The sequence below is a fragment of the Scatophagus argus genome, chromosome 8 (assembly GCF_020382885.2).
Source record: "Scatophagus argus isolate fScaArg1 chromosome 8, fScaArg1.pri, whole genome shotgun sequence".
Taxonomy (NCBI): domain Eukaryota; kingdom Metazoa; phylum Chordata; class Actinopteri; family Scatophagidae; genus Scatophagus; species Scatophagus argus.
Window position 1 is genome coordinate 24059205 of NC_058500.1, and position 11202 is coordinate 24070406.

At 41.4% G+C, this 11202-nt stretch overlaps 2 protein-coding genes across 6 annotated transcripts in view; both read right to left on the reverse strand.

Annotated features, from left to right (window-relative positions):
- Positions 1-4226, reverse strand: part of prkcz (protein kinase C, zeta) — a 118158-nt gene extending 113932 nt beyond the window's left edge. Inside the window, exons 1-2 of the mRNA XM_046397974.1 lie at positions 4078-4226; positions 3507-3919 (exon numbers count right to left, since the gene is read on the reverse strand). The gene's annotated coding sequence lies outside the window, so the exon portion shown is untranslated. The remainder of the gene's footprint in view (positions 1-3506; positions 3920-4077) is intronic.
- On the reverse strand, positions 444-10525 carry LOC124063911 (tumor necrosis factor receptor superfamily member 14-like). 5 transcript variants are annotated; one of them, XR_006844172.1, is made up of 9 exons: positions 9743-10521; positions 9566-9658; positions 8139-8264; positions 7135-7293; positions 5502-5586; positions 5289-5425; positions 4995-5015; positions 4834-4901; positions 4540-4773 (listed from the first exon to the last, which is right to left on the reverse strand). XR_006844172.1 is itself a non-coding variant. In XM_046398063.1 (8 exons), the coding sequence occupies exons 1-8, from the start codon at positions 9765-9767 to the stop codon at positions 4897-4899; spliced, it is 657 nt and encodes a 218-aa protein (XP_046254019.1). In that variant the 5' UTR covers positions 9768-10521; the 3' UTR covers positions 4540-4896. The 5 variants fall into 5 exon arrangements, 3 of the variants coding, with proteins under 3 accessions (XP_046254018.1, XP_046254019.1, XP_046254020.1); XR_006844171.1 differs by having other exon boundaries at positions 4995-5021; XM_046398063.1 differs by having other exon boundaries at positions 4540-4901; positions 4995-5021.
- Positions 10526-11202: the final 677 nt, after the last annotated feature.

An 11202-nucleotide genomic window follows, 5' to 3' on the forward strand; every position in this document is an offset into this window, starting at 1 on the left:
TTCTGGCTTTTTCTTCACAACTCTTACAATCATTCTGTCATCAGCTGTTGTTTTCTTTGGTCGACCTGTTCCGTGTATGTTGCCCAGTAAACCTGTGGTTTGTTTTTGTCTTCCACAGGACATTCCATCAGGAAAATGTCTCACTGAGGCAGTAAGAGCCCGTGATCCTAGTCCAGTTATGTCAAAAGTGGATACTCATATTTAAATACTATAGCAGAGTCAAACAGGAAGCAACTGCAGAAAACAGTTTTGACAAGAAGCATGTCAAGTCTATACTCCAACTGAGACCAGGATAAGTTTGCCTATTGTGTCCCATCAGTGGGCCATAGAATATTTCTTATTAGTGCTGTTGTTATTTTTTTAATTTACAAAGCTGATTTTGTGTGTAACTCACATAAATAAAAAACATCACACCAAAAGAATGTGATCAATACTGTCAAAACTCAAAGTGAAAAACTCAAAAAAAGAACATTTTTTGTCATTTCTGCCATATGTGCAGCACATACAGAGGATTGAAATTGCATAAGACCCACTGGGTAGTAAGTAGAACACCAAATAAAAAATGTAAACATAAAAAGGGCAGAAGGCGGAGAGGGGGCAGAGCAGGGAGGGAGCTGAGCTTCCCGACAGCCTGGTGGATGAACCAGTCCTCAAGTCTGTCTCCTGGGGCGGGGACTCTGTGTGAGGGGTGAGTTCCTCTGCATAGTCTCTCAGTACGTGACCAGGTCTGCCGTCAGGACGCGGAGCTTTGCGGGTTATTAATTCTGCCAAGGGATCTCCTCGTGCTGTCCGGGGCTCCATCGCCTGGTCGCCGGGTGTGTGTGTGTTTCAAAGCGAGCGGAGAAGTTGTTCAACTCGTTCAGCAACGAGGTGGAGCTGTCGCAGGTCTGCATAGCGGGCTTGTAGTCCGTAATGTTCTGTTTCCTCCACTACAGACTCCGAGTGTCTCTGCGGTCGCTGACGCAGTGGATTATCCTCCTGGAGTACTGCCTCACGGCCTCTCTGATGCCTCGGGACAGGTTGGCCCTAGCTGTCCTCAGGCGCACCCCGTCCCCAGCTCTGAAGATCCTTCTGGAGACACACGTACCTGCTTCCGAGCTGGTTTGGTGACTTTAGCATAAGCGATGCGGTCGGAGACAGTGAGGTAGGTGGGTGGTTAAAAACATGGTCCAGTGTGTTACTTCCTCGTGTAGGAAAGTTAATGTGTTGGTGTATTTTAGGAACTATGAGGTTGAAATCCCCAGCCAGGCTGAGAAAAGCATCTGGGTGGGCTGTCTGCTGCTCAGTGATGTGCTGCTACACTTCGGTCAGTGCCTCACTCTGTAAACAACTACAAGTAACATGGCCGTAAATCCCCTCGGTAGATAGAACGACGGACACTTGCTTACTGTGAGTTCCACCGGTGCTGAGCAGCGTTTGCAGAGCACAACAGCGTCCCGACATCAGGCTTCATCGACATAAACACAGAACCCACCGCCGCGGGTCTTTCCGACCTCGACGAGAGCTCCGTCCGCTCGGTGGCATATTAGCAGGTCTAGCTGAATGATGGTCTGGTACACAAAAACAGCACTTTATCACGGTCCTCAGGGCTGAGCGGAGTAAATGAATGTAGTCTTGTTATCTAACGAGCGTTGGCCAGTACGATGGTAGGGATAGCCGGCTTGTGTGGGGTAGCCGCTAGCTTAGCCCGGATACCTCCGCGCTTACCCCACTTTTCCTCCTTGTTGCGCCGCTTGTGTCGCCTCCACTGTGGGCACGAAGCAGGATTGGGTGTCTGTGATGGTATAAACCTCCGGAGCAGACCGCAGTCCCGCAGCTCTCCAGTTTAACTCTGTGAACGCGGTCCTGTCTGTGTCGAGCAGAGAGACTCGCGGTTATAAGACAAGTAGACGCAATGGAGACGAACAAAAACACAATAACTCACAAAACCAAATTACCGTTCCGTCGGGACGGGGAAGCCGCAGCGTGTGTACGCACCGCCACTCATTAAGTAGACCTGAATCGCTCCAAAGCGTCTGCATATTGTGCGCTGAGAAAATGAACCTGAATACGTTAAATTTGGATTCTTGATGGCATACAGTAATGCTGACTGAGCCCGAAGTAGTAGGATGCAGTTTATTCGTTTTTTCCTCATTTAATTTGCTCTCAAAGCACAAAAGGCCGAGCGCCCCTGGTCTTGTATATCCATCTTTATGATGTAGCAGAGGTGGTCTTTGATTCAGATCAGGTGACCCACAACCCCACAAAAACCGCAGCTCCTCGCTCTCCACCAGGTGGCATTTTTTATTAGCTAATCAACCATGTGCTGCAGCAGCTGTAATATATATTTACCAATGAGCAAGTAATACAAAACTGTTCTATTTACATTAAAGCTATTGGCTCATTTCAGCCTCTAGATGTCAGGAGTCCACGGTTTTAAAGTGTGCTGATGTTCATGTGGGAACCTGACACCCTGAAGCTTTCATACTGAGCTGCTGGTGGTGGAGGACATGGACATCATCAGAACACTGAGCCACACAGCAGGCTCCTAAACCTGCTCTACAACACTCATCACACAGATCATATGGGAACGAGAATATGGAAAACTAAACTACAATGAGGGGGAAACAAAATATTAAAAAATACACAGCAGCTGATAAGAGTATCATCCAACAGCTTAAAAGCTTTCTTACAAAGTGACATCTAGTATGATACAACAGAATTTTCTTTAAATGTTAATCCTTCTCAATCAGTAATAATAACCCATTTTTCTTGTTTTCCCATCATTTTGCCATGTTTGAGACATTTCAGGGCGTATACACAAAAACTTCCAAAATCCAAGGTCATCATACAGAGATGCTTTGGGTTAGCTGACTAACTTAACTTCAGGCTTGGGAATGAGACTCAACAAGCAGCTGTCTCTCTCGATTTCTGCACAGTTAAATGGTGCATCTACAAATCCTAGATTGTATACCTTATGATTAAAGAAATAAATATCATTAAAAAGGGTAGAGAATCTCAATCACTCTTAAAATCAAATAACAATACCATTACAAATAAGATCAAAGAAACTGCCAATGAGCTTCAGGATTTTTCTGTAAACGTTGCATACTTAGCAAATGAGACAGTGCAGCTGAGAAACAAGGAAAACACTGTGTGGTTTTAAAGCTGACAGGCAGTGATGGTACAAGTAATCTCCCCCATCTATTCTGATACTACTACTGACACCTTATCACTGAATAAACTGGAGATAGGAGGACCATGTACACACACACTACCAGTCAAAAGTTTGGACACACCTTCTCATTTAATGGTTCTTCTTTATTTTCATGACTAATGTTGCAGATTCTCACTGAAGTTATCAAAGCTATGAATGAACACATGTGGAATTATGTAGTAAATAAAAAAGTGTGAAATTACTCAAAACATGTTTTATATTTTAGATTCTTTGAAATAGCCACCCTTTGCTTTGATTACTGCTTTGCACGCTCTTGGCATTCTCACACTGAGCTTCATGAGGTACTCACCTGAAATGGTTTTCCAACAGTCTTGAAGGAGTTCCCAGAGATGCTGAGCACTTGTTGGCCCTTTTGCCTTCACTTTGTGGTCCATCTCACCCCAAACCATCTCGATGGGGTTTAGGTCAGATGACTATGGAGGCCAGGTCATCTAACGCACCACTTCATCACTCTCCTTCTTGGTCAAATAGCCCCGACACAGCCTGGAGGTGTGTTTGGGGTCATTGTCCTGTTGAAAAATAAATGATGGTCCAACTAAACGCAAACCGGATGGGTGAGGTGCTGCTAACTTGCAGTATCTGAGGCTGGTGACTCGGATGAACTTGTCCTCAGCTGCAGAGGTGACTCTTGGTCTTCCTTTCCCAGGGCGGTCCTCATGTGAGCCAGTTTCGTCATTGCACTTCATGTTTTTTGCGACTGCACTTGGGGACACATTCAAAGTTTTTACAATTTTGCAGACTGACTGGCCTTCAGTTCTTAAAATAATGGACTGTCATTTCTCTCTTTACTTAGCTGACTGGTTCTTGCCATAATATGAATTCTAACAGTTGTCAAATAGAGCTGTCAGCTGTGTACCAACCTCACTTCTGCACAACACAACTGATGGTCCCAACTCCATTAAGAAGACAAGATATTCCACAAATTAACCCTGACAAGGCACACCTGTGAAGTGAAAACCATTTCAGGTGACTACATCATGAAGCTCATTAACAGAAGGCCAAGGGTTTGCAGCGCTGTCAACAAAGCAAATGGTGGCTACTTTGAGTAATCTAAAATATAAAACATATTTAGAGTTATTTAACATTTTTTTCTTTGCTACATAATTCCATATATCCTGCCCCATATATTTGATGTCTTCAGTATGTATATACAATGTAGAAAGTAGTAAAAACACTGAATGAGAAGGTGTGTCCAAAATTTTGACTGGTAGTGTATGTATGCATGTGTGTCTGTGTGTGCACAGCAGGGTTATTGCACAGGTCACATTAAATGGTGGCACACTGTTGTACCGTCCTGCTGATTTGATCATTCTAAACATTTATTTGACCAATCAGGTGGTTTATTGTATTGCTAGTATGTATGTATGTATTGCAGTATGTCACAACTAAGATTTTAGTTCTCTGTTGTATACACAAAAACTTCCAAAATCCACTAGTTATTAAAAATGCAAGAACAATATTTGTTAGTAAAATCAAACATGATCTTTTTCTTGATGATGATGGAATGGTGTCCACAGTAATCACCTGGTTTATCAAGTCCAAAACCAGACTGACTCGTCAATTCACTCGTTTATATCAGTGTTAAACACAGGGTGTTAAAAGAGTTATTAGACGCATTACTTTTTGGATCCAAACAAATATTTTGAATGAAATCTGAAATAGTTTCTGTCCCACAGTTTTCACCCTGAAAAACAAAAGAGTGAGCAGTATTTTATGGTCATGTTGGTCCACACTGAACTCATAAAATGTTTTTCAGAACACAAACTGAGTAACTCACTTTTTGTACTGCAGCAAATGACTGTTGGTGGTGAAAAAGAAGAAAACGTATGATATTAAAACAAACACAGGTGTCAAAAAAACACTCTGAGACAAGCATTTGCATGCTGGCAACTGATTAAATCAATATTTTTGAAACAAGTACTGTATTACTTTGTCAATGGTCTGAAATGCAAAAGCAAGAAACCAAGAGAAAGAAACCATCCACCACTCACTGAGAGAAGGAGGAGAAAAATTAGAAGAAGTTGAGTTAGACATTAGCTAATCAAAGTATTGATGCAAAACAAACACTAACCTTCGATCACAATCCCAGAAACTGTTAATAATAACAACAACAGGGGAATATAACAGTAATGATTTCTCGAAGCACTTCCACAGACGACATCAGTGCTCGTACTTCCTTCTTTGACCTTTGATTGGGTTTCTGTGCACCTGTTGGAAAAGACAAACAGCTGCAGTACATGTTGCATAACGGGCCCTTTGTGCTACATGGCTAACAATGTCTTACGTCTTCCAAGCTGTGCAGTTCACACCATCCTGAGAGAAGAAGCCTGACTGACAGTCCTCACACACTGTATCAGCTCTGCTGGTGCCTGGGAAAACACACAAAAGTGACATAAAGTACACACTGACCCAACATCCAGTGTAGAGATGAGACGGGATGACAATTTCTCATCAGTTACAGCAATCAAAATGATCACGTTAGTGTTATTAGCGCCGTATTCTTGAAATGGGTTGGAAAAGTACTTATACACTCATTGAAATCATGAAAACTCCAACTACACCATGCAGTAACTGTTGTTACTAGTAGACTGGTAGTGTATGTATGTACTAGTTGTTACATTGTTACTCACACACAGCGTCTGTGTTGTGTTACATCTGACGATATGCAATGAGCCCACGCAGAGTTTACATAAACACAAATAAGCCACACTTGTTTGCATTTCCATTTGTTTGCTTCCTGATCTTGATGTGGAGGTTGCTGGGTTTTTGGTTTGTTTGTTTCATATGAGATGAGGACTCAGTCACTGATTATTCTTCATGGACAAAAACAACTGGATTTCTCTGGCTGCTGTGGATAACTAACAATGTCATACTGATAGCCTAACCTTCTCCTGCTTCTCTGTCCCCACTCAGCACTGCCTCGGCTTTGGAAGAAGTCAGGGGGTCTGACTGTTTAAGTTGCCATTTCTGCTGTTATTGGCCAAATGTACTACATGTTGGCCTCTTTGACAAAATATTAAAAGCACAACCGAAACAGAGCTCTGACAAATCATGACCATGACCACCCCCACCCCCCATCCCCCCATTTCAAGCTCTTTACATCATGCACTGGGCTTAAAGTCAACTTGCCTCATGGATGGCCTTCACAAAGATGACTTCTAACATTTGAAGTGTTGCCCCCTTTCAGGGTTTCCTTTAGCATGGATATAAAGAATAAAACCACACTTCAGACCTTACATACAACTCTGAAGGTGTTCACAAAGAAATGAACTCAAATTTTCCTGGGTCTAAAATGCATACAGAGTCAGAGCCTACACACAAGTGAGCTGGGTGACATGAATGATGGGAAAAGGCAAAATTCAAGGAAGGGCACGATCGCACATGGACCACCTGAGGGTGAAACAATCAGGGTGGAAGTTTTGTCTTGGGGGTTGGAGCTACAATATCAGCACTGGATACAGTACAGAAAGAATACTGTAGGAAAACTGGACTGCAGGAAACACTGCTGCTCAATAGAGATGAGCTGTAGAAATGGAATAAACACTGCACTGTCCTAATCCTACCTATACTTATAAAGTCAGCTGTATTTCCTACCTCTAATCATGAGGTCATTTCAGGCAGTGTGACATTTGCATCAGACTAATAATTTACAGAACAAAACAGTTCATACTAGACAGCAACATATTCCATTTATTATACTGTCAATTTAAAAACATTCAAAAGAATGTTAAAAGTCCTGTTTGCTTCTCATGTTTTCATGTCTTCTCCATTGGCTTAGGGCTCTTGATGGTTCACAATATGGGGAATAAAAGGACTGCTGGTGTTTATTTTTTCATTTTAGTCATTTGTTACTAATTAATCTAAAGCAGTCCATCAATGTGCATGTAAACTTCCTGTCTGGCTCCAGTTTTTCTCACCTGCTTCTTTAATCCTTTGACCAGGGACACAGTGTGTATGTTTCTCTGCCAGACCACATCCTGTGTCTTCTGTCAAACTTTTACAGAAATACCCACTTAAAACATCACACACTGTGTCATGTATTGTTGTGCACTCCTGTTTGACAAAGAGGCCGTAACCTAAAAGGAAACACAAATATATTTATTATATTGCTGCTGAACATAATGATACACTTAATTCCATCTTAAATAATACTGTAGTAATGAGAGGACATGTGACAAGTACAAGTACCAGACAGAAATATTCACATTCATTATATTTACACTCACAGTGGACTAACAAAACCAAAAAATAATCATATATGTGATTACCTTGTGTGCAGCTATAAGATGTTACATTATTTCACTATTCATTTCCACTGTCTTTTTAATTTTTCTTTATTATCTTTTTTGCCCTCTTTTCTCTGAAAATGTTTATTCTTTACTTTAATGGGTAATTTTATTCTAATCAATTTTTAAGTTAAGAGGATTCCTGACTTAAAAAAAACAGTGGCTGAAATTCAAAAACTTACGCACAAGAGGAACACATTAAAAACATCTGCTTTACTTCCTCACATGTACTGTATACATATTTAGTGCCACTAGCTGCTTTGTGAAGGGGTTCTGGGTTTGTCTTTGGACCAGCAGTAGCAGATGGAGGAGTGGGTTGGCACACAGTAGCTGCAGCTTTAGCTCAACATAGTTTGAACAGTTCATTATCAATTCATTATTCAGCTGACGCTGCAGTTCTGCAAATCCACTGCCTCACACAGCAGCTGCTTTGGTGATTTTCCACTCTGCTCATCTCATATCTTTACCAAAGAGCACACCAATCTTACCCTGACTACATGATGTTTTTCTTCACATTTTGTCAAATAACCAGATTCAGTCAAATCTTTTGCACAGGACTGCATCTGTCAAAGTCAAGCTCAATTTGGAGGGTGTTAATGGCAATGAAAAGCGGACAAAATTAATTCTAAACATACTTTGTTGACAGGAACTGCAGGGAAAACACCTGTTCAGGCCATTGGGTTTGCTCATAAAAGTCCCATTCTCACAGCGGCCACACCGTGTGCCCGATTGTAATGTACAGTCTCGACGAACAAACGTGCCTGTTCAAGAAAAAAAAAATACAAATGAGATCATCATATCATCTCATATTAAAGAGAATATTAAAGGGATAATTCAAAGCAATGGCTTTGTTTCCTCAGGAGCCCATCCTATCACAGCTTCAACAACAATGTCAGGTTGGCATTTCAATTAACCTGCATTTAATAACTCATTTACTGTGGGATCAGTCCATTCCAACTGACCCTCAGAACTTTTCCTTCCTCATTTCCATGTGAAAACTTGTACTAAACTCTTCAGACCTTCCAAAATCTTGTATCTCTATCCAAATAATTTTCTGGTTCTGAATTTTTGAGATTTGGCTTTCAGAACTAAACTTGTGATCTTTGTGATTCTTTGTGCAATCGCAGCCTCAACTCACTATTTTTCATTGGACTGACTTTGCTTTTATTTAAAAAAAAAAATTCCACCTCCACCAGTTTTTCCATTCTTCAATCAAACTCTGAGCATGTGCAGTATTAATGTAGGAGTTACTTGTTCCTGCATGACAAAACCTGGTGGCACAGTTCAGTGATGCCACGCTGGACGAGGAGCTAAACACCAAGCAGAAGGTGTGGTGACTGACAGGAGATGACACACAGAGACGTGTGGGCTGGAGAAGATGATCGCTCGGCTCTTATGTACTCACTTACTCCTGCAGCAGAACAGCTGTGGTGTGTGTTCAACAAGAGGTGATGGAAACAAGGTCAGAGAGCAAACACTATGTGACTTTAGGCTGTTCCAGGGTTTAGTTTAACATGTGGTTGTTGTTTGTTTGTTTGTTATGCAGTTTACACAATTTGCAATTAAAATTATGCCAGACAAAGGCGTTCAAACCTGTTAAATTTGATTTTTTTTCAGACAAACTTCACTCGTATTTCAGTTCTTTCATTATTTGAGTGTTTTTCATACTGTAGATCTGCATATTTCTGCCTGAGCCTCCAACTTGATTTTATTTTCGTTTCTGTCGCAAATTATGAAAAGTATAGCAATAATAATAATAATAATAATGGGAAGAACAACAACACATTAAACGAGACAGCGCAAAAAGAAAATAAATGAAACGAAAGGGAACTTGTCGACCCGACGACTCTCACACCGTCAAATGAATTTGTTTTTTTGTTTTCAATGACGCATTTAATAAATAATTAGCAAAATTAATAAATGTGTGTACGCCCTGGTTACTCGGTTTGTGTTTGTGCCTCATATCTTTGTTTAACATTAACCGGAAGTCCTTGAGGCCTTTCAGCAGCGCCCAAGCAGTCAAAGCGGTCGTGGCGGTTTCCTGCTGACGCTGAAGTTGTACCTTCAAGACACCTCGGACAGCACTCCCCAGACGTTGTTTCATATTCATTAGGACGACAGCACAACCCCGACATCGTGAACACGGCGATGGACCCTGTCAAGGGAAACGGTTACATCATCGTCAACCGACCAGGCCGAGCTGAGCCGAGGAGCCTTGATTATTACGCAGTCAACTTACCGAAAACAATCAGCATCGACGACATGCTATCACATCGTTTCGAATTTTGGACACAATTATTCAGTTTTCAGAGGAAAAACTTGCAATAACGCGAGAAGGTTTCCAAACATGGCTGTAGTTCCGTCTTCTTTAGTGAGGTTGCGGATCGATACTGAAATATCGATGCCACCCATACCAGATCTTTATGCTCTAAAATCGATTCTCAAATCAAAATATTGATACTTTTGATACTTCAGTCCCTTGATGTAATGTATATCATTAACAGGAACACAGTGGAAAGTAACTAAATTATTGAGATCTTGTCTAATGATAAGTGGTTGGTGGGAACTACTTTGTCTTCCGCCTGAGTAAGTGCGTAATGCGTCAGTCAGTCTTTAGACATAATGGCTGAGCGTTAATTGCGTCATGTCTGGAGATATTTGAGCTTCACGAACAGCCAAGACGGGGTTTGTCATTTTTGGGGGAAAACGGTAAGGAGTTGTGGCAACACAACAAACCCTGTGAGACACCTCAGGTTAAACCACAACACAAAACGCGAGACATTTATGATGAGGCTGAGAGGAGAGCAGAGTCAGGTACTGCTGCTCGGGCAAGACAGACGTCACTGGCGGAGTCCTTCGGTGCTGCAGGCAGGAAGTATCCAGGTACAGAGGGAGAACATGTGGCGCTTGAAGCGGCGCGAAGCGCTGTTGCTGTTGGAATTGTTCAAATGAATAAATATGGTTATGAAATAAGTAACGAAATGAGTGCATGATTCAGCAAATAGCTGAGTTCAGCTTGGAGTAATAATATGTGTATGTGGAAAGAAAGCCTAAATTTGTTCAGGTTAGGTTTCCTAAAGAATTGATCATTTGTAGTCGATTACATAGACTAGGTGTCATTAAATTATACAGATCGTCTGCGATAAAACCATGGTGAACTTTGAGAAACATTTACTAGAAAGGATGGATAAAAAACATTTTATCTACAACATATCTATTGACTGCTTGCCATGTTGTCATACTTAAAATTAAGAGAATCCTCCACTGATCTCACCAAAAGGAAATTCAGATGTTGTAAAGAAACTAAGACAATGAAAAAATACATTTATATCATCATGCAGTACAAAACAAAAGCAAAGTGTCCAATGAGGGAATGTGGAGGATGAGTTCAGCAGTCGTGTCATGCAGGCTCAGCTCACAGCCCTGTGGGGCTTCAGTACACAAACTGCATACCAATATTCAATTCAATTCAATTCAATTCAGTTTATTTATATAGCGCCAATTCACAACAAAAGTTATCTCATGACACTTTCCAATTAGAGCAGGTCTAGACCAAACTCTTTAATTAAATTGTAAAATAGAGAGAGCCCAACATTCCCCCTTGAGCAAGCACTTGGCGACAGTGGCGAGGAAAAACTGCCTTTTAGAAGGCAGAAACCTCGGAGCAGACCCCGGCTCAAGATGGGCGGCCATCTGCCT

Bases quoted from the DNA above. Each gene is read 5' to 3' on its own strand.
- LOC124063911 (XM_046398062.1), bottom strand. From the start codon at position 9,767: ATGTCGTCGATGCTGATTGTTTTCG. The intron at 7,294-8,138 runs GTATGTTTAGAA...GTTTCCTTTTAG, and splicing joins CTGCAGTTCCTGTCAACAAA to GTTACGGCCTCTTTGTCAAA. The intron at 5,587-7,134 runs GTGAGAAAAACT...GTGTTTTCCCAG, and splicing joins TCAAAGGATTAAAGAAGCAG to GCACCAGCAGAGCTGATACA.